This window comes from Vidua macroura, chromosome Z (assembly GCF_024509145.1).
Source record: "Vidua macroura isolate BioBank_ID:100142 chromosome Z, ASM2450914v1, whole genome shotgun sequence".
Taxonomy (NCBI): domain Eukaryota; kingdom Metazoa; phylum Chordata; class Aves; order Passeriformes; family Viduidae; genus Vidua; species Vidua macroura.
The window spans coordinates 15,584,161-15,604,156 of NC_071611.1; the positions used below are offsets into that span (position 1 = coordinate 15,584,161).

The following is a 19,996-nucleotide window of genomic DNA, read 5'->3' on the forward strand; positions in this document are numbered from 1 at the left end:
TAGATTTGGCCAAGGGTGTCAAGGACAAGAAGAAGGGCTTCTCCAATAAGGAAAGTAAAACTAAGGATAACGTGGGACCATTGCTAGATGGAGGGGGGACACTGGTAACAGAGGAAGTGAAGGAATTACTGAATGTCTTCTTCACATCGGTCTTCACTGACAAGACCAGCCCTCAGGAATCTCTGACCCAGAGGCCTGAGTAAAGGAATGTTGGAAGAAAGCTTTTCCCTTGGTCAGGGAGGACTGGATTAGAGAACAACCTTGACATCCACAACACCATGGGCCCAGATGGTATAGGATACATTTATGAATGCTGAGAGAGCTGACTGTACACATTCATCTTTGAAAGGCTGTGGTGATTAGGAGTGATGTGTGAGGACTGGAAGGAACCAAATGTCATTCCAGTCTTCAAATAGGACAATAAAGGAGAACCCAAGGAACTACCAGCCAGACAGCATCACTTCAATCCCTGCAAAGGTGATGGAGTGCCTTATTCTGGAGGCCATTTCTTCTATCGCCAAGGAAGACAAAAATGTGGTCAGGAGTAGTCAGCATGGATTCACCTAAGGGGAATCACATTTGACCAACATGATGTATTCTATAATGAAATAACTACCTGGATGGATGAGGTAAGAGCAGTTGTTATTGTCTACCTTAACTCCAACAAGGCTTTCAATGATGCCTCTCACAACATCCTGACAGGCAAACTCACAACTGTTGCTTTGATCAGTGGACAGTGAGGTGGACAGGGCAGAAAGTTAGGGACAGGAAGCTCCAAATAGAACCTCTTTACTGTGCAGATGGCCACACACTGGCACAGACTGCCCAAAGAGGTTGTAGAGTCTCCCTCACTGGAGATATTTAAGAACTGTTGGGACAAAATCCAATTCCATGTGCTCTGGGATGACCCTGCTTGAGCAAGGGGGTTGGACCAGATGACCTGTTGTGGTCTCTTCCAACATGACCCACTCTGTGATTCTGTAAGATCCTCTAGACTGATTTAGCCCCCTGATTATTACCCACTTCTGTTTGTACAGATTGGAAATCATGAGGTTGAGGAAAAAAAGTCCTACAGCAATTTGAAAGGACTTCAGGATGACTGGTTGAAGGCACAGGAGCATAAAGTGGTGTTTTCCTTGATCCCATCAGTAACAGGGAAGAATGCTGAAATGAACAGGACAACCCACCTGATGAGCACAATGCTTGAAGGTTGGTGACATCAGTGGAATTTTCTTGTTTTGACCATAAGGCAATTGATGTAATACCAGGACTGCTTGGGACAGATGAGGTTCATCTGTCTCAAAGGGGTAAAACAATTCTTGCCCATGAGTTGGCATGAGTTAAGAGGGCTTTAAACTAGGTTTGCAGGGGGATGGAAGAAGACCAGGCTCACTTAAGATGAGCTTGGGGGTAGGATTCCAGTGTTAGGAGTAAAATCAGTAGCCCAACTGAAGTGCAACTACACCAAAGCACACAATATGGGACACAAACAGGAGGAGCTGGAGGCCACTGTACAGCAGGAAAGCAATGACAGAAATGTGGTGGGATGACCAGTGCACTGCACTGGATGGTTACAAGCTCTTCAGCAGGGACAGGCAAGGAAGGAGAGGTGGTGGGGTGGCTCTGTACATTAGGAAGCGTTTTGATTGTACAGAGCTCTAGGATAGTGATGAGAAGGTTGAGTGCCTATGGGTGACAATCAGGGGGAAGGCTGAAAAGCAAGATATCCTGGTGGGAGTCTGTTATAGACCACCCAACCAGGATGAGGAGGTGGATGAACTATTCTATGATGTGATGGTGATGTTTCATGATCGTCAGCCCTTGTTCTTCTGGGTGATTTTAACCTGCCAGATGTCTGCTGGAAATTCAACACCAGAGAGGAGGCAGTCTAAGAAATTGCTGGAGTGTGTGAAGATAACTTCCCAACACAGCTGGGAAGTGAGCCTACCAGAGGAGCTGCCCTGCTGGATCTGCTGCTTAGAAACAGAGACAGGCTGGTGAGACGCCGTGGTTGGAGCCATCTTGAGCACAGCAACCATGACACAAGAGTTTTCAATACACAGGGGTGTCAACAAAATCTTGGACTTCTGGAAGGCAGACTTTCAGGACACTGGTTCAGACAGTCCCTTGGCAATAAGCCCTTAAAACCAAAGGCGTCCATGAAGTCTAGATGTACTTTAAGAATGAAATCTTATAGGTATAGGACCAGACTGTCCATATGTGCTGGCTTGGCTGAACAGGGAGGAACTCAGGGGGAAAAATGAGAGTTTATGACTTTTGGAAGCAGGAGCAGATAACTGGAAGAAAAGTACAAGGGATGCTGTTAAGTCACACAGAGAGAAAATTAGCAAGGTTAAAACTCAGCTAGATCTCAATCTGACCACTGCTGTGAAGGAAAATAAGAAGTGTTTTTATAAATACATTAACAACAAAGAGCAGGCAAAGGAATAATCTCCACCCTTTATTGGATGTGGAGGAGTACCCGGCCATCAAGGATGAGGAAAAGGTTGAGGTACTTCATGCCTTCTTTACCTCAGTCTTTAAGAGTGAAAATGGTTATTCTCTGGGCAACTGGCCACCTGTGCTGGTAGACAGGGTCAGAGAGTAGAAGAAAACTGCTGCAATCCATGAGGAAGTAATTAGTGACTGCTGTGCCACTTAGATGTTCACAAGTCTATAGGTCCACACAGGATTCAACCTAGGGTGATGACGGAGCTGGCAGAGGGGCTCACCAAGGCACCCTCCATCATTTATCATCAATCCTGGTTAACTGGAGAGATCCCAGATGAGTGGAGATTGGCCAATGTGATGCCCATCTACGAAAGAAAGATCCAGAGAACTACAAGCCTGTCGGTCTGGCCTTGGTGCTGGGGAAAGTTATGGAGCAGATCATCTGGAGTACAATCACATGGCACAAACTGGACAACTAAGGGATCAGGTCCAGCCAGAATGGTTTCAGAATGGCTTTAGGAAAGGCAGGTCCTGCTTGACCAACCTGATCTCCTTTTTTGACTAGATGACTAATCTAGTTAAAGAGATGTCTAGTTAAAGCTGTGGATGTCAGCTACCTGTACATTAGTGAAGTCTTCAATACTTTCTCCCACCGCATAGTCATGGAGAAGCTGACAGGCCAGAGCTTGGACAGGTAAATTCTTTGCTGGGTTAAAAACTGGCTAGATGGCTGGACCTAGAGAGTGGTAACTAGCGGAATTATATCCACTTGGCAGACAGTCACCAGTGTTCTCCAGAGCTCAATAATGGGACCAGTTCAGTTTAGCAACTTAAGATTAAAGATTTGGATAAGGATATCAAGTGCCCCTCAGTCAGTTCACAGATGACACTAAGTCGGGCAGGAGTGCTGATATGTTGGAGGGTTGGAAGGCTCGGCAGAGGGGTCTGGACAAGCTGGATAACGGGCTGAGGCCAATGACATGAGGTACAACAGTATGAAGTGCCAAATCCTGCTCTTGGATCACAACAACCCCAGGCAGTGCTACAGGCTGAAGACAGAGTGGCCGAAAAGCTGCTCAGAGAAAAAGGACCTGAGAATGCTAGTCAGTAGTGTCTGAACATGAGCCAGCTGTGCCCAGGTGGCCAATGTCATCCTAGCCTGTATCAGCAACAGTGTGGTGAGCAGGACCAGGACAGTGATTGTCTGGCTGTACTCAGCCAGTACTGAAAGAGAGGCCTCACTTCAAATCCTGTTTCCAGTTCTGGGCCCCTCACCAAATAAAGACACTGAGGTCCTGAAACATGTCCAGAGAAGGAAAATGGACCTGCCGAATGGTCTGGAACACAAGTTATATGAGGAGTGGCTGAAGGAGATGGGGGTGTTCAGGCTAGAAAGGAAGCTCAGAGAGAGAGACCCTATTGCTCCCCACAACTACTTGAAACGAGGTTGTAGCAAGATGGGCAGCTGGTTTCTTTTCACAGACAGGTAGCGAGTGACAGGGTAAGATGACACAGCCTCAAGGTGAGACAGGAGAGGTTCAGGCTGGACATCAAGAAGAATTTCTGCAAAGGAAGGTGGTAGAATCACCATCCCTGGAAGATGAAGATCTGGACATGGCACTTAGTGCTACGGTTTAGTTGACATGGTGGTGTTTAGTCAAAGGTTGCATTTGATGATCTTGAAGGTCTTTTGCAAACTTAATTATTCTGTGATTCTACAATATTGGTGTACATAGATTAATCTGGCATCCATTTTTAGATGCAATTCCAACAGAAGCCATATATTGACAATAATACCTAAAAATGCCAGATGATGTAATTTTAGAAAATATTACCTGCAGTGTGCTGAGAAGTACCTTGCATTTCACTAGAATGACTAGTTGATGCTTTCGATTCTGGCAAAGCTGTTGAGGCACCAGAGCTTTCACCTGCATTTTCATTTAGTGTCCTCAGTATTGTGGTAATATCTTCCTGACTGAGAATAAGCTTTGAAAAAGATTGGAATGGAAATCAGAACAACTCTGTTCGCATAACTTGTGGTAACTAAAATCTGAGCTTACAAGCAAACAGATAAATCAAATTAATCTCATCTGAGTTTCTGTTTAGGACCCTGAACATTTTTCTCAAATTCACACAACTCCTTACAGTAATTTCTAGAAATCAGAAATCAGTCACACGTTATTTTGTTTTCATCTACAAACTTTCCCTACCAAGTTACAGTTTAGAAACTGGAATGTCAGAACACATACACATACAGTTTGACTAATAGTTGACCAAAATTTTTATCTGCATTTAGTCACAAGGCACTTTACAGTAATACTTATGAGTTTTATTTCAAAATCTGGCAAATTGGTTTTCCTCACACACTTCACAACCTTTCTATTTTTAATGTTAAATTTAAATTATGTGCTGTTTAAATTTCAATTTACTTCTCTTTTTAATGTTAGATTTAAATCATGCTAGGATTAATCCCATCTGGCCCCATAGATCTGTGAGTGTCTATGGGACACAGCAGCTCACTAATAACTATTCAGGCTAATAATTATTCAGAGGGACAAATTCAGCACTGCAATTGAACAAACCAATAAACCCCAACTTTTCCAATCCTTCATTGGAAGACACTGACAGATAAAAGGCAAGAATAGAATAAGCATTTTTAACTAGTAACAGTAATTCACAGTACAAAGTCTAGCTGGAGTATCGCAAATGAAATACACACCTTAAATCAGACCTGAAATCTATTCATTTCCTTTTCCCCTGTGAAACAACAAAAGCTGTTCTACCTTAATGTCTTGAAATCGTACAGTACTTTAACTACTGAGCTTGGACTTTTATAGAGAAAAATGTATCTGTTTTCCACAAATATTTTAACAGTTGCTTTCAGAAACAAGTGCTTACATTCATAGGCTTAAGTCGGCCGGATATTTCAATATCAGGAACTTCATTATACCACGCAGCAGCTAAATTTCGTTCAACAGCTACTTCCAGATTGACTGGCTGTAGCAACTGTACTTCAGTTTGCAAAGCATCTTGCTCATAGTAAGATCTGTGAAAAGAAGCAAAACACTCCCAGATTTCACATATTTCGCATTCTAAAAGCCACATTTTTGTCTTTTCCTCATCCTTTTAAATAATGCTATAAAACTGCCTTTATACTACTCCAAATAGCTCTAGTTGAAGCCTTACTCCACCAAGTAGACCTCCTTCCTTTGTAGGGAGGTGGTATCAGGCACATACCAGGCATGCAACACACAAACCCTTGCAAGTCAGGACCTCTTACCTGCTCTCCAGTGGAGAAAAATTCCTTCTTTCTTCAGTACTCTTCAACTGTGTTTGAAAAGCCCCTTGCATTCCCTCTCCCTCCATGAACCCCCTGCACCAAGGACCATTTTCAAAAATTCTTAATAGCTATTTAACTGAGGACCTTTACTGCTATGCATAGCTTGAAAATCTCATCAAAACAGTCTAATACAAATAGGTGTAGCCTACTGCAAAGTAATGAATAATGCATAACTCTACAGTACTACACAATTTATCCTGAATATTTACTTCTATTTAAAGATGTGCAGATTGCTCTTTTACCTAAACCGTAAATTTTCATTGCTTTAAAAAATATTAATTTGCTGTTATATTCCAAGATAACAGTCTGTCAGTCACAAACCATTAACTAATTATTTAACTACTCCTTGAAGCTCTCTAACTGAAGAATCCCAAAAGGATTAAATGAATTCTAAAAAAATTGACATTACATTACCTGTATAACTTCAGTTCACTCAATTTCACTGTCATAGAGTCAATAACAGGTGGAAGACTACACCGTGTTTTTGTTTTAGCAATAAAGAATTGGTTCTTCACGGTGATTAGACCAAGATCAGCCACCAGGACATTTGCAGACATTGCTGACTGTGGAATTATCACAACAGGTGCCTTGATATTGATATCCAGCGCCAAACGGGAACTACGCTCTGCTAACTCTTTTACACCTGTAGCTGCTTTCTCTGCTGTTCGAACAGTTGCCTCAGTGAGAGCTTCCTTGGCAGTTTGAAAGTTATTTATAAAAGCCTAGGAAAGGAATACATAACTCAGGAATTAGTTATTAAGAATTACAGTACTTCAAAAACACTATGAATCATAGTTATTTAAATAGCGAACCATCCTAAAATGTTATTTTTGCTATACATTTTGTCCAAATTCTTTAAGAGGATACTCTTCTCTCAAATATGATAAATCATGCATATATAAAAATAAATTTCTATACCAAATATTTGGAAAATTAGATGGTAAGAGCAATGACCGTGTAACATGACTTGTAGGAATTACATTTTATTTAATCATATGAGCAGCAGAAGATTTACTTAGCAGTATTTATGGAAAGGGCATTAATTTTCATTGTTTCTTACTTATATTTCAGTGCTATAAATAATGAATGGTATGTATATTTAACAGCTGTGACAAGCTATCTAAGAAAAACATTATTATTAACAATAGTAAATCTTCTTGCTTACTCATCTGCTCCACAGTAACAAACATATGTAGAAGAAAAATAAACCATCAAGCCCAACCATCAAGCCCAGTAAAGCTCTTATATAATAAGAGCTCTTACACAAATTGACACCACCCCATATGGAACATTTATCCCTTTCTTGCTCTGACAACTTCACCTGGATGATAAGAAACAGCATCCAGAAAATTTAACTTACCAAAACAGACGAAACAAACTTGTTGACAAAAACTACTTGAATACACCCAACAGTTAGGTAAATACGATTGTCAACAACATCCATATTTGTATATGCAATGCCATCTGTAGCATTTACATATGATACCATTCTGAAGTTGAAGACTTCTTTTTCTGTGATGTAAAGAGCCTTAAGAAGAAAAAAAAATAGTATCTTAACTGTAAAAACTTACATACTGGAGAAACTTAACTTCAAAACAGAATGTAGTGCCTCACACCACTAAGATATTTTTACTTCAGGTATCTCAACAATGTATGAAAAAAAATCAAATTTTAAAAATCCATTGAAATAGCTGAAAATATTCAGCTGACATTTCAGCTTGAATAACTCTCTTCACAAAAGTCAACACAGTAAGAGGCACAATGAGCAGCTAAATATCACAGTTGCACAAATTAATGTTGGTCTAATAATTACTGGTTGTGGGAGCAAAATCAATCTGTCATATCAAGAATACTACTCCCAACAAATACATAAAACATGACTGAAAAAAGTCACAGTAGAGAGTCTAAAAAGTAAGTTTAATTTAGCATCCATTCAAAAAGAAAATCAACAATACATGCATATGCCTACCTTTTTATATAATGCTTTCTCATCAGAATCCACAATACTGATATTCTTCAATTTTGCAGTCACATCAGTTGCTGCTTTCTTCATGATCACTTGGCTATCCAGACCTCAAAAACAAGATATACAAAATCTATACACTATTATGGTTACAAAGTTTTGTGTCTTTGTGATTAAAGGTTTGTTCCTACCTTCAATGTGAATTTCAGCTATTCTACGGTTTTTCTCTCTGATAAAAATACGCAAACATGATAAATCCGCACAGATAATGAGGTCAATAACATCTTCACACTTCGATTTTTTTGATGCTATGGGAAATAAAAAATAACAAAAGTTACCATTCTTCAATGAGGACATGTACTGTTTTGGTATCCCGTTGAACTGCACAGCAAGCAAGAGGTTAATGCTCCTCAAGTATAAGGTAATAACCATAAGGCCATCAAATGCTTTAATTCATACCAGGAAAGAAACTATAAAAACCTGACAACAATTTATGGCTTTTCTATTTACATTGACTTAGCGCTTTACATAGCAAAGGTATGCCTTGACCTATATGTCAGAAAACTGCACATCGCTAAGGATACAACCATATAAATATATATAATTTGAAGCAAAATTTCTCATATCAAACATCATTGACAGGCTTGCAAAAATAGAAAGTACATTTGTTTTATTTCTTACTTAAGTGAAGAGAGAGGAATGAAAGGAGGAAAAAATAAAGAAACTTACTTAATTTTTTAAGAACATCCTTCTTCTCCTCTGGTTTTTCATGGACTGGTTCTTCCACAACTTTAGTTCCTTGTTTAGGCAGGAGATTATTCAGATAGTTCATAGCATTCAGCAGAGCTTCAGTATGCAAATGAACATCTAGAGAAGAAAAGTTCACCTAAAAGAAAAATTTCTTTTTATCCAGTATGCCTCTCCTTCCAAATTGAGGAAATTATATTAAAAAGAACTTTTCATACCTTTATTTTCTGTAGAACATTCTGACAGACAGTTTTCAGTTCTGGTCCCTTAATATCAGTCTATTTCACCAGAAGCGTACATAAAGCAAACAAATCAGAAGTTTGTAAATTTCATTAAAAAAAACTTATTTTCAAATCCACTACAACTTAAGACTTAAAAGTTATTCCTTTGTAGGAGCAGAGAGACTTTCCACATGACACTCAAGACATTAAAAACATCAATAAGTAAGGAAAAAAGCTTCAACATCTGATGCATTATTAATGTGATGCTTATGACAGGCTTACAATTCAAAAGCAAAGTCTACTGCTTCCTAACCTTTGTATACTCCAGAGTGAGAAGATCATCTTCTACATTATCCAGTGTAGTAATTATGTAAACTGGCTTGTCATTATCATCTAAAAAAATAAGAAAAAAGAGAATACAGAAAATTACTTATTTTAAAAGAAAAAAAAAAAAAAATCAAGACTTTCTTCATCTATAAACTGCCAGTAAGGCTACTAGCTGTCATTGCTGCTTAATAAAAAAACCTCTTTTGCAGACGTATAATAGTTAAAAGGCTACAATAATAACCAGCATATTTACCAAAGCACTAAAAAGCGGATGAGCTCCTGATTTACTTGCCCTCAGTCCTGCATTTAAGTTAGGAAGCAAATCTTCCTTATTTTACAAAAGTCCTACAGAGTTTTTGAAGACAAATTCACAGTGTTATTTGTGAAGAATTCCTTGACCAAATTATAAATACTTACCAATATACTCTGGGCACAGAAGACCAACTTCACGAAGGAAAGCACTCCCAGTCATGTCAAATGTTCTCATTTTAAGTTCAGTACCTAAGCCCAAAATATCAAGCTGGAGCACAGGCATCTCAGTATCACCAGTAAGACGGCATAATTTAATTAAGACCTAAAAAAAAAAGAACCAAAATACACATCCAAAACTAGTAAGGGATATAAGAAGTATAGATAAGAAGTATAAAAACTGCTTAGTTTTTATACACGATATAATATATTTACTTCAATTTTATTGGTTAATGTCTATTTGCGTATTGATCATTTAACTCTATACAGCAAATGCCTTGAAGAAAAATAAACAATTCAACAAGCAGTACTGGTTGCTGTTATTAAAACAAAGACTTCAAACATGCATGTATGTAATACCAAAGTAACAGTTGCACAAACTAAATTATTTTTCAAAAAAATTCTGCACAGCACTCAGTAATGTTCAATACAGTCAAAACTAGATTTTCAGTCAGCACAAAGTGTTTACTACTTTCACTGGAATTTCTCTGAATTCTCCTGCTAAGAGTTAGATTCCCAAGCTGAACATCTGGCAAGAGGATTTACTACATTTTCATCAATGCATGACAATACTGTTGTTAAATAAATACGTAGCTGAGCTGTTGTATCTGACTTTGACAACTAAACAAATATATGTATTCTTCCTTTCCATGTAATGCTGTCTACAAATAAGGAAAATCAAAACAAAACCCAGTAAGCAATTTGAAACTATGAGGAAAACAGAGGTGATTTCTAATAGATTCCCAAATTATTTTTTTCTTAAAGATTGTAAGTTAGTTGTCATTAGAAAATAATGTAAAACATAGCATCCTCATTTTAGACTAGTAGTTCTAAATAAGGTCTTATCATCACATAAACAGTACATTTCAGTTTTATTTGTAGGAAAGGTGTAATATATAGTAATATATAATATTACTATATTATAATATATATAGTACTATATTATATTATATATATATTATATATATACTATATTATACTATATATATTACTATATTATAATATATAGTATTACTATATATAATATTATAATATAGTAATATAAAAGTTAGCTGTGGTGTTTTGAAGACATTCTGTAAGCCCTAGCATAAAACAAAATTTGTAAAGTTAACTGAATTAGTATGACTTATTTTTAAAATAAATGTAAAGTAAAATACACTGAGCTGCAGGAATACCAGTGTCATGTCCATGACGGTCTAATGACAAAATTAATGGTAGCGTTAAGAGGTCACCTCTTTTAATAGAATTGATACAGTTAGCAAGTGTTCTTGCATTTGGATAAAGTACTCTTCCCCCCCCACCAGCAAGAACACACAAAACTCTTCATAATGAAGGTGCTACAGATTTACATGTGTGGACGACAGAATCTGGGAAAAACTAGAACAGAAAAATAAGGCGTTTGTTACAACATAAAACATAAATAAAGTTTTCCCATTGACCACAGCATTATCTGGAAAAAAGGTGCCACAAGCACCTATTTAGCTAAACAAAGATGTAATGTGATTTCTGAGACATAGGTAAAGAAAATTCAGTGAAAAAGTGAGTTGGGAAGTCAAGTGGATAAATCAAAGTGCTTCAGTGATGACAAGGATAAAGAAGCACAATTATGACTTGGAAAAAACTCTGCATAATAGTTTCAGGGAAAAATGGGGAATTAGTATCTCTCCACATGTAGAATTATAAATACAACAAATATGGAAAAAAATCACAGTCCTGCTGTGCTTCAGGGAAATTTTAAAAAAATAATTTTACCTCAGCTACTTCAAACTTTAGCTGGAAATCTGTCATATTTTTCAGAGATTCTTGTTTGTGTAGGTTTTTTCGCCTGGTACTGACAGCCTGCTTGAGGGAATCAGATGAGACTTCAAAAAATGGCATATCTTCCACAGGACTGCTTAGAGCATCATAAAATTCTTCTTCTGATTCTAAGGATTAATTCACAACAACATTACATATGCAGTTTACACAGCCAATACTTTACAGTATTATGACCTAGAGTTTTTACATCTAAAAGCTTAAATGTAAAAAGCTTAAATGTACAAGAATCTAACTGACAACTAACAATCAAATCTGTTTCCATAACAATCTCAATGCCTGCCTCCACAACTTTACACCCACCTACAGCTGCCTCCATGTCATCATAAACTTCAGATCTCATTAGCTAATTCTTTCATCAGCATTCTCTCCTGGCTTTACAGCACAATCGATGCTTTGACTTGCCTTCAGTGTGACCTAAAAGCTTAACTCATCTGCTGATCAGACTGCTGTTGACAGTACAGGAGCCTTGGCCTCATTATCAGCCACAGTACTTGGGATTTCTCACTGCTGTAGATTTCCCATTTCAGAGAGACTCCTAAGAATTATCAAGCTTTTAATCTACTTTACATTAGTGCAGAAATATAACCAAGATAAATAGATTGCACTATAGATTGTCTTGTGAAGGTCTTCTTCACCTCAAAATCATAAACACTGAAGTATAAGGTAATTGTGGAAGAAATATCCTTCTAAAAAAACTTAACAAATTACATGAAGTATTTTGTAAAGCTTAAAAGCAGCCCTGAGATTTTGGAAGGTGAAGATAGAGAACTAACATAAATCACTTAAAAGGACTGTATAGTATAGATTAAAAATCAGACTTGATTCAAATCTAAGTCTAGCTATTACTTTCTCAAATTACTTGTTGCTAGCATGCATTCTCACTTCAGCCTAGCATTTAAGAACTGAAAGACATTTCCACTCTACCGTTGGACACTTAAAGGAGCTTATATAAAAACAGATGTAGATGCATAAATACATATTTTTACACATACTGCATACACGCCAAATTTAAAGCTATGAAATAGACATAACTTTGCTGATAATTTTGCTAGAGTTTGCTAACCACACAAATCATTAACTTGAGAAAGGAGTAGTAGTCTGTTTCTCCAGTTGAGTGTTTGGCATCACAAACATGACTGACACTGAAATAACACTGATATATTTGATTATTTTTCTAATGTAACTACTAGATGAAATGTTATCTAGCTAAGCTACTTTGAACAGCAAGGTGGTATTGAAGACAACTGGTTCTCCCACGGTCAATCTTCTGCTTTATCCAGTACAAGTCAAAATGTTTGTTTATAAAAACACAGCAGTTTCTAATGGTCATAATTTCCCTATCTGTAATTTAAACAAATCCACCTAAATAGGAGAGAAATCCTTCACCATAAGAAAATAATTAAAACCATCATCAGAGAACTAAGTACATGCTAAAGCTAAAAATTTCATATTACTTCAAATGCCCTGAATACAGATCTGCAGTAACATATGCAGACAAAAATAAACCCACCGTACCAAACAAAATTTACTACTATACCCTCAGGAAGGAAACAACAAAAACAAGCATACAGAATTTTATTGCTATGAGAAAATACTCAAGTAGTTTGTACAGTATCAAGCTATTTATAAGCTAAACAGAATATAACACTACTCAGCCCTCAAAAACTTGAAACAAAGCCCCATATCCTTGCTTACAGCAAGAATAATAAATTAATTCAAAGAACTCAAAAACTTCTTGATTTGACCCGCTCCTTAAGCAAGACTTTAAAACAAATTATATACTACCTGACTCAGCAAATGAATGAAGATCCAAAACAGGATACACGCCTTGAGACAAATGTGGTCCTGAAAGCACAGGGGACACTGTAGCCTGAAACAGGAGACATCATAGAATTTTTTTCTTGTATTTATTGGTCATGCTATTGCATGCATATATGCTACATCCAAGTTTTACAACTTAGGGAAACTTAGCTTAAGTGACATTCAATAAAATTAAACACATTATAAGCATGGGGAGAAATGAGGCGTAAAATAGCTAGAAGAAGCAGCTTTTGCACTTGCATCTATCTAGAGGGAACACACTACAAAACACAGTGAAGAGGTTCAAACATTCAACTTCACAGACCAAAAGATAGTTAGAAATGGCACATTATAAGAAAAGTCATAAAAGACAAAACCTAGTCCCTCAAAGGACTACAATACAGCAACTTCAGAGAATAATAAAGATCAACAGTTCTTTACGAAAATAACATAAGTGCTGGGTGGGGAAAAAAGAAAAAAGAGATACACAAAACATTAGAGCAGACAGGACTGCTTTCTGTTTCATCGAATCACAGAAATATTTAGGTTAGAAAAGACCCTTCAGATCACCAAGTCCAACTGTAAAACTAGCATGGCAAGAGACATGGTTTAGTGGTAAGCTTAAATGCCACATCTACAAGCCTTTTAAATAGCTGCAGGGATGGTGAGTCATCCACTGGGCAGCCTGCTCCAATGTTTGACAATCGTTTTGGTGAAAAAATTTTCCTAATATCCTATCTAAACCTCCTCTGGAGCAATCTGAGGCCATTTACTCTTATTCTGTTACTCTTTACTTGGGAGAAAAGACCAACACCTCAGTCTTTCTCACAATGAGAGCCCAAAACTGAGCACAGGATTCAAGGTGAGGCCCCATCAGTGCCAAGGACAGGGGGACAATCACTGCCTTGGTCCTGCTGGCCACACTATTGCTGTGGCCAGCAGGAAGGCCAGGATGCCAGTGGCCTTCTTGGCCAACTGGGCACACACTGGCTCATGTTCAGCTGCCTGTTAACCAGCACCCCAGTTCCTTATCTGCTGGGCAGCTTTCCAGCAACTCTGTCCCCAGCCTTTAGCACTGCTTGGGGCTGTTGTGACCCAAGTGTGGAATCTAGCACTTTGCCTCATTGAATTGCACTGCTTCAGACATTAGGGAAAAACAAAAAAACTAGTAAGGTACTGAGAGAAGGCCTCACAGTAGTTCTCATCTTTCTCAGAATAGGAAGCAAAGGGGCAGACACCGATCCCTTCTCTCTGGTAACCAGTGACAGGACTCAAGGGAATAGCATGAAGGGGTGTCAGGGAGGTTTATACTAGGAAAAGAGCCCTTCCCGATAAAGTGGTTGAGCACTGGAACAGGCTCCCCAGGTAAGTGGTGAATGCACCAGCCTGAGAGAGTTCAACAAGTGTTTAGATAATGCTCTCAGGTATATGGTGTTGAGTCCTAGGGATGGTCCTGTGCAGGGCCCAGAGCTGGACTTCAATGATCCTTATGGGTCCTTTCCAAGCCAGGATAATCTATGATTTGGAGTCTTCAACTGTGAAATGCAGTTATGCACAATTCAGAATAGTAACTGAAAATGTGTGACATGCCACTAGAGTGCACTCTAGAACAGGAATCCTCTCCACGTGGTTTCATATATGATAGAATTAAATGCTCTTACTATCCAAATGATTTATTTATCATCAAGTCTCAGAAAGCAATCTCAGCAATCTGAGTTCATAAAGAATTCTCACCTGCAAGTTCCATATGCACATGTATTACACATGTGCCTTGCGCAAAGTAGCAAAGTAAGAGAACCATGCACTGTGTGCCCTTTCTTCTTGAGTGCCTTTGACCCTGGACTACACGGTTGACAGCAATTCTTTCCCTGCACCACACCTTCGCCTCTCCCGTTTAAACTGCACGTTTCAAAGGTCAGGCTCAGACAATTATTTACAATGTCACAGTATCAAATCTATACATTATGGCAACAAGAGACACTAATCTTGAATACTGTTTCAAGGCTACATTTTTAATCTCACTCTCAACATTCCCACATCTCTCTCGTCTCCAGCCTACGTAATCTGACTTTACTGAATATATTCATGTCTACAAGTAATAAATAGACAAAGTTTTTAAGAAATATGTGAAAATGTCTCATCTGTAAGACTTCCACATTCTAAGAAAACAAGGAGAAAAAACTGAAATTTGACTTCATAGTACCAAATAATGAAAAATAGTCTTACACACTGAAATGTCTTCTTAGACTAAAATGCTGAGCACAAAAATGTAGAATGTTCCAAAATGTCTTCCATTTTCACAGCTCAAGAACACTTCCACCACTAACTCAGAATGTAAAGAAGAAAACAGCAGTCTGAAAAGAATTTCACATTCTTTTCAGTTCAGAAATGATGGGATGTTAACAAAGTTCAGAAGAAATACAGCTGTAAAGATGAAAGCATGGTAGTACACCTGCCACCATCAAAGTACAAAATCCACTCAAATTAACTGAATTAACCAGCAATTGAAGTCTGTTATATTTTGAAGTAAAAGGAAGCTTGAGCAGACAGGTTAAAGCCTAAGTTTTGCTATGGATTCACATATAATGCAAATATATTTATACTTGGTCCACAGTCTTTCCTCACCTCATCTACTGTATATCACAACTAATGTACAGGTAATACTAACTACTTCAAGGTCACTTAAAATATCTCAGATGTAACAGTTGAATTCTATAATTAAATTCAAGTATAGTCATTGTTAGAAAGCACAGGACAATGTGCATCTTATACATGCAAATTCTATTTATGTAAAAGCAAAGTCCCAATACCTACCCTGAAAAAAAGTTAGTCTGTGATTAGTTGCACAAAACAACAGAGACTAAGGTGGCTTTGGCTGGGTATACTATTAGTACACGAAGAGTGAAAGAAGTCGTAATTAGCTAAAATTTTAATGGCACCACTAAAGAGATGGCAAGAACCACATGAAGAAAAACAGCCTTCACTGTATATATACACTTCCAATAGGTATGCATATCTAATTGTTGCATTTACTGTTACTAAATATTATGCTAATATAACCCACAGAAAATACCAAACTGCAGTAACAGCTTTGCAGAACAGTGCAGAATAATTTGTACAAAGATGGAAAGATAATTATCAAATAATAATAAAAAAAAAAACAACAATACAAAGATGACCATTATTCCTGTAGAACCAAGTTCATGAGTTACTAAATAACAGATTGTTAGAAGTATTTACAAACAGAAAAATGGACAGCCAAACTTTGTCTTTGACTTTTTTAAAAAAGTTCACATACATTCTAATAATATGACTGCTTTACACACATATACAACATAGCCAGATCACAAAGACTAGTCATGTCAAAAATTAGTAACTGTGAGTTAATTATCCTAATTTTGTTAAGAACAGCTCAAAAGGTGAAATATATTTTTCAGGAATAATAAGAAGGGGGCAAACTTCTGCTCTGAAGAAGGTATAAAACAGTGACCCAAACCATTTTCACCAAGGAAAGGGGGTGGTGAAAGAGCAAGAACCACTCTCCAAAGTCCTAATTGATACAAGCACAAGGAAAAACTTCCACCCCTGAGCTACATTGTGTAAAGGACTTGAAATGGGAAAAGCACTGAAGTCGGCTGAAAAAAACCTGCTATTTTTGCCAAGCAGGCACTCTTTATAAAACAGATAGTGAGTATTTTTTGTTTGGCTTTTGTAACTCTCATCTAACATCACATAATACTTGAACTTCAAAAATTTCAGCATTTTAATGTTTTCTTCACTACACAAAACAGCTGAACCCAAAGTCTGCAGCATTATGATACATTTGTAAATTTGAAGGTACAATTGAACTAATCCTCAACAAAAGTGAGTATGCTTGTTAGTCAAGATTATTATGAACTACAAATTAATTCCCATAGTAGTAAAACTGAGGGGTTCTATTTTGATCCAAACATTGGACAATTATTTCGTAATTACTGGCTAAAGTTCACAATAAACTAACTAAACAGAAAGAAAATTTTCTACAGCTTTAGAGAAAGAGCTAACTTTTTCAAGAGGCACTAAGTCAATGCTTGTTCATAATTTTTTTGTGCATCTCTCAAAAATGGAATGCTAATATCAAGAAGGTATTTTTCTGATAATTTTTAATGAAATCTCTTTTAAAAATCTTACCTCAGTCATTTTTGGAGGAGAACTGGTAGGAGGTGCACTTTCTGGCTTAGGAATGCTATCAATCAGCTCCAAGATACTTGTCACCTTCTGGTCTGATATTTGAATAGAAAGTAAAGGCAACTGTCCTGACAGTTTGAACCTGTTTTTAAAGAACCAAAGTCAGAAGTTCCACAGTTAATTAATCTCAAAATTATTTCAGTCAAAGCTCACATTATTTTTCTTCTGAAAAACATGAAAGTCTTCAGGGTCAGAAAATTCTTCATGTAACCACTGCATGTATTGTGCTTATATACATATATGTATATGTATATATACATGCAACTCTTCTGTTGCACACAGAAAAGTTACTTCATCAGCAACTCTCCACTTAGTAGCATAATTTAGATTCCATTTGCTACAAAATCTTGTGGATCAGGACCACAAATAGTATTCATAACCACTTCCGGTTTGGTTATATTAGGCACAGTTTCCTTACAATCAGAAAATGCCCCCTTCATGTTCATGAATTTAATTACTTACCGTAAAACTCATAACTGAGCTTTTACACAGTCTTTTGCAGAAGAAAAGGTGGAGGGGTTTTTTATTACATGAATGTTTAGGGCTCAAAACATTTAAAAAAGAATACAAAATACTTCCTAGAACTCATGTATAGTTAAGCAGATTATAGCAATAGTCTAGATATTTAACAAAGGAATAAGCATATAGCAATATAGGGTATAAAAGAATAAAATAACCATCTTTAAAAATGAAAACAGTAAAACATATTTTAAGTGTATTTGAATAGGATTTGGCCAAAAAAGAAGTAGAATCACATCAAACATACACACTGAATTTTTAAAGACTTAAAACACTACTTTGTTTTTCATACAAGTGAGTGTAACAGAAGCAGAAAATTTGCTCAAATAACATATTGTGTTACTATTAGAACTTCTAGTTGGAACAGATAAAGAGGTCTGTTCAACAGGTAACAGGGAGCACCAGATGCTTAATGCATGGTTTGTAAGGAACAAGACAAGCTATTTCCTTCCACTTTTGATGTGCTTAACTCACACGTCAGTCTTCAAATTGACATAAAATGTAAGACTGAAGAAGATGTGAGAATAAAAAGCTCCATATTTTCAACCAATCTCAGCTTACTCTGATACTGTAAGAGTATCTGAAAAAACAGTTTCTGACACTTAAGGAAGCATACAATTGTACATGTTAAATTGTGATAATAACTAGTTTTCTTCAGCTTATTAATTTCTTCACATCCTTAAACTTACAGGATTAATTCTCAACTACTATTCTAACTCTTAATTCCAGTTCTATTAGAGAGAGATTTAGACTCTTCCTTCTTTTTTTTCCCCTTTTTTTCTTTTATTATTATGGAGAGGGTTAAGGTAGATGTGTAACTAACAGGTTTGAAGGACCTCTCTCTACTGCGCTCCTCAGCTGATGGAGGAGCAATAGCAATTAAATATATAATAGCAATTCTCACGTACATTGCACTTAAACGTCTCAACAAAAATTTGTGTACATTGTTAAGACATTTTTCATGAGTGTTTGCACAACAGACAGCCCATACAGTCAGAAGGAAGGCACTCAGATACAAAGCAGACAACTGCAAATAATCTGGGCTCTCTACAGTGCTCTTTAAACAAGAGATTTTAAGGTTTGGAAAATCTCCATATGAAGAATCAATTACACCCCATTTGTGCAGACAGGCACGGGGAAGCGAAGTGCTTCAATTGATGAGGAAATCTGTGCAGAAACTTCTTTCAAGTTCAGTCTGGTTGTGTTTAGAAAGAAAGAATGCCACCATCAAAGCTGCAAATCAGTATATTCCTTCCCAATGGAATTTTTATTGTGTTTATAATGAATGCTATTATATAGGATGCTCTTAACATTGCTATCCTAATACTTTCTTCATACACCTTCAAAAACCAGACAGACAGACTCTCAGATACCTCTTTTCCAGAAAATGGAGGAACCATACAACAGGATAAAACAAACATAAAACAATACAAAACCTTACATTCTGTAAAACTACAGAATCATATCAGTGCTTCCAAATTTCAAGTAACAGAAACTATAAGGAGCAGCCTACTACCAGAAATTAAAGAAATGCAGATATTCACATCCAACCAGAATGAAAGTCCATTTTAATGATTAGGAAGTATGAGTAGATGAAAACACAGATGAACAGTGAAAGTCCTTTGATATAGTAGTCATTACCAAAATTACCTAAATTAGTATTCTCCCCAAAGTAGCAATATACAAATGTGCCTTTCTAAACAAAGTCAGGACAAAGCCTGGTAAATTCGTTACTGTTTTGAACAACAAAATTGCCAGGAATTCAAATGAGTTCAATGGTCACTGAAAGACATACAATCAAAGAATCAAAATACAGAGACACCACATCATCTGCTTTTCAGATGACTAAATGCAAACCAGGGGCCTTCCAAACTAAGAAACTAACTTGTAAACATCTACTACATTAAACAACAATTCTGATAGTAGGTTTTGCTGTAAAAGTAACATATTTCCACTCATTTTTCTCAACAGAACTATGCTGTTCTATGCAGGCAGTTCCAAATATTAATTTTAAAACTCTGGAAAAATATAATATTGGGTTTACATGACAGTATACTTATAAAAACTGAAATATAAAGGATCAGATACATGTACACTAAAAATACTTTATATATA

At 36.9% G+C, this 19,996-nt stretch overlaps 1 protein-coding gene across 2 annotated transcripts in view; it reads right to left on the minus strand.

The window, feature by feature from the left end:
* VPS13A (vacuolar protein sorting 13 homolog A) overlaps positions 1-19,996 on the minus strand; it is a 105,765-nt gene that overhangs the window by 53,862 nt on the left and 31,907 nt on the right. For both annotated transcript variants that reach the window (XM_054002516.1, XM_054002517.1), the window contains exons 23-35: positions 17,306-17,444; positions 13,121-13,205; positions 11,270-11,442; positions 9,467-9,623; positions 9,036-9,115; positions 8,720-8,779; positions 8,484-8,640; positions 7,946-8,062; positions 7,761-7,864; positions 7,152-7,319; positions 6,206-6,513; positions 5,350-5,497; positions 4,287-4,437 (exon numbers count right to left, since the gene is read on the minus strand). In XM_054002516.1, coding sequence (XP_053858491.1) covers positions 4,287-4,437; positions 5,350-5,497; positions 6,206-6,513; positions 7,152-7,319; positions 7,761-7,864; positions 7,946-8,062; positions 8,484-8,640; positions 8,720-8,779; positions 9,036-9,115; positions 9,467-9,623; positions 11,270-11,442; positions 13,121-13,205; positions 17,306-17,444 — 1,847 coding nt within the window. The remainder of the gene's footprint in view (positions 1-4,286; positions 4,438-5,349; positions 5,498-6,205; positions 6,514-7,151; positions 7,320-7,760; positions 7,865-7,945; positions 8,063-8,483; positions 8,641-8,719; positions 8,780-9,035; positions 9,116-9,466; positions 9,624-11,269; positions 11,443-13,120; positions 13,206-17,305; positions 17,445-19,996) is intronic.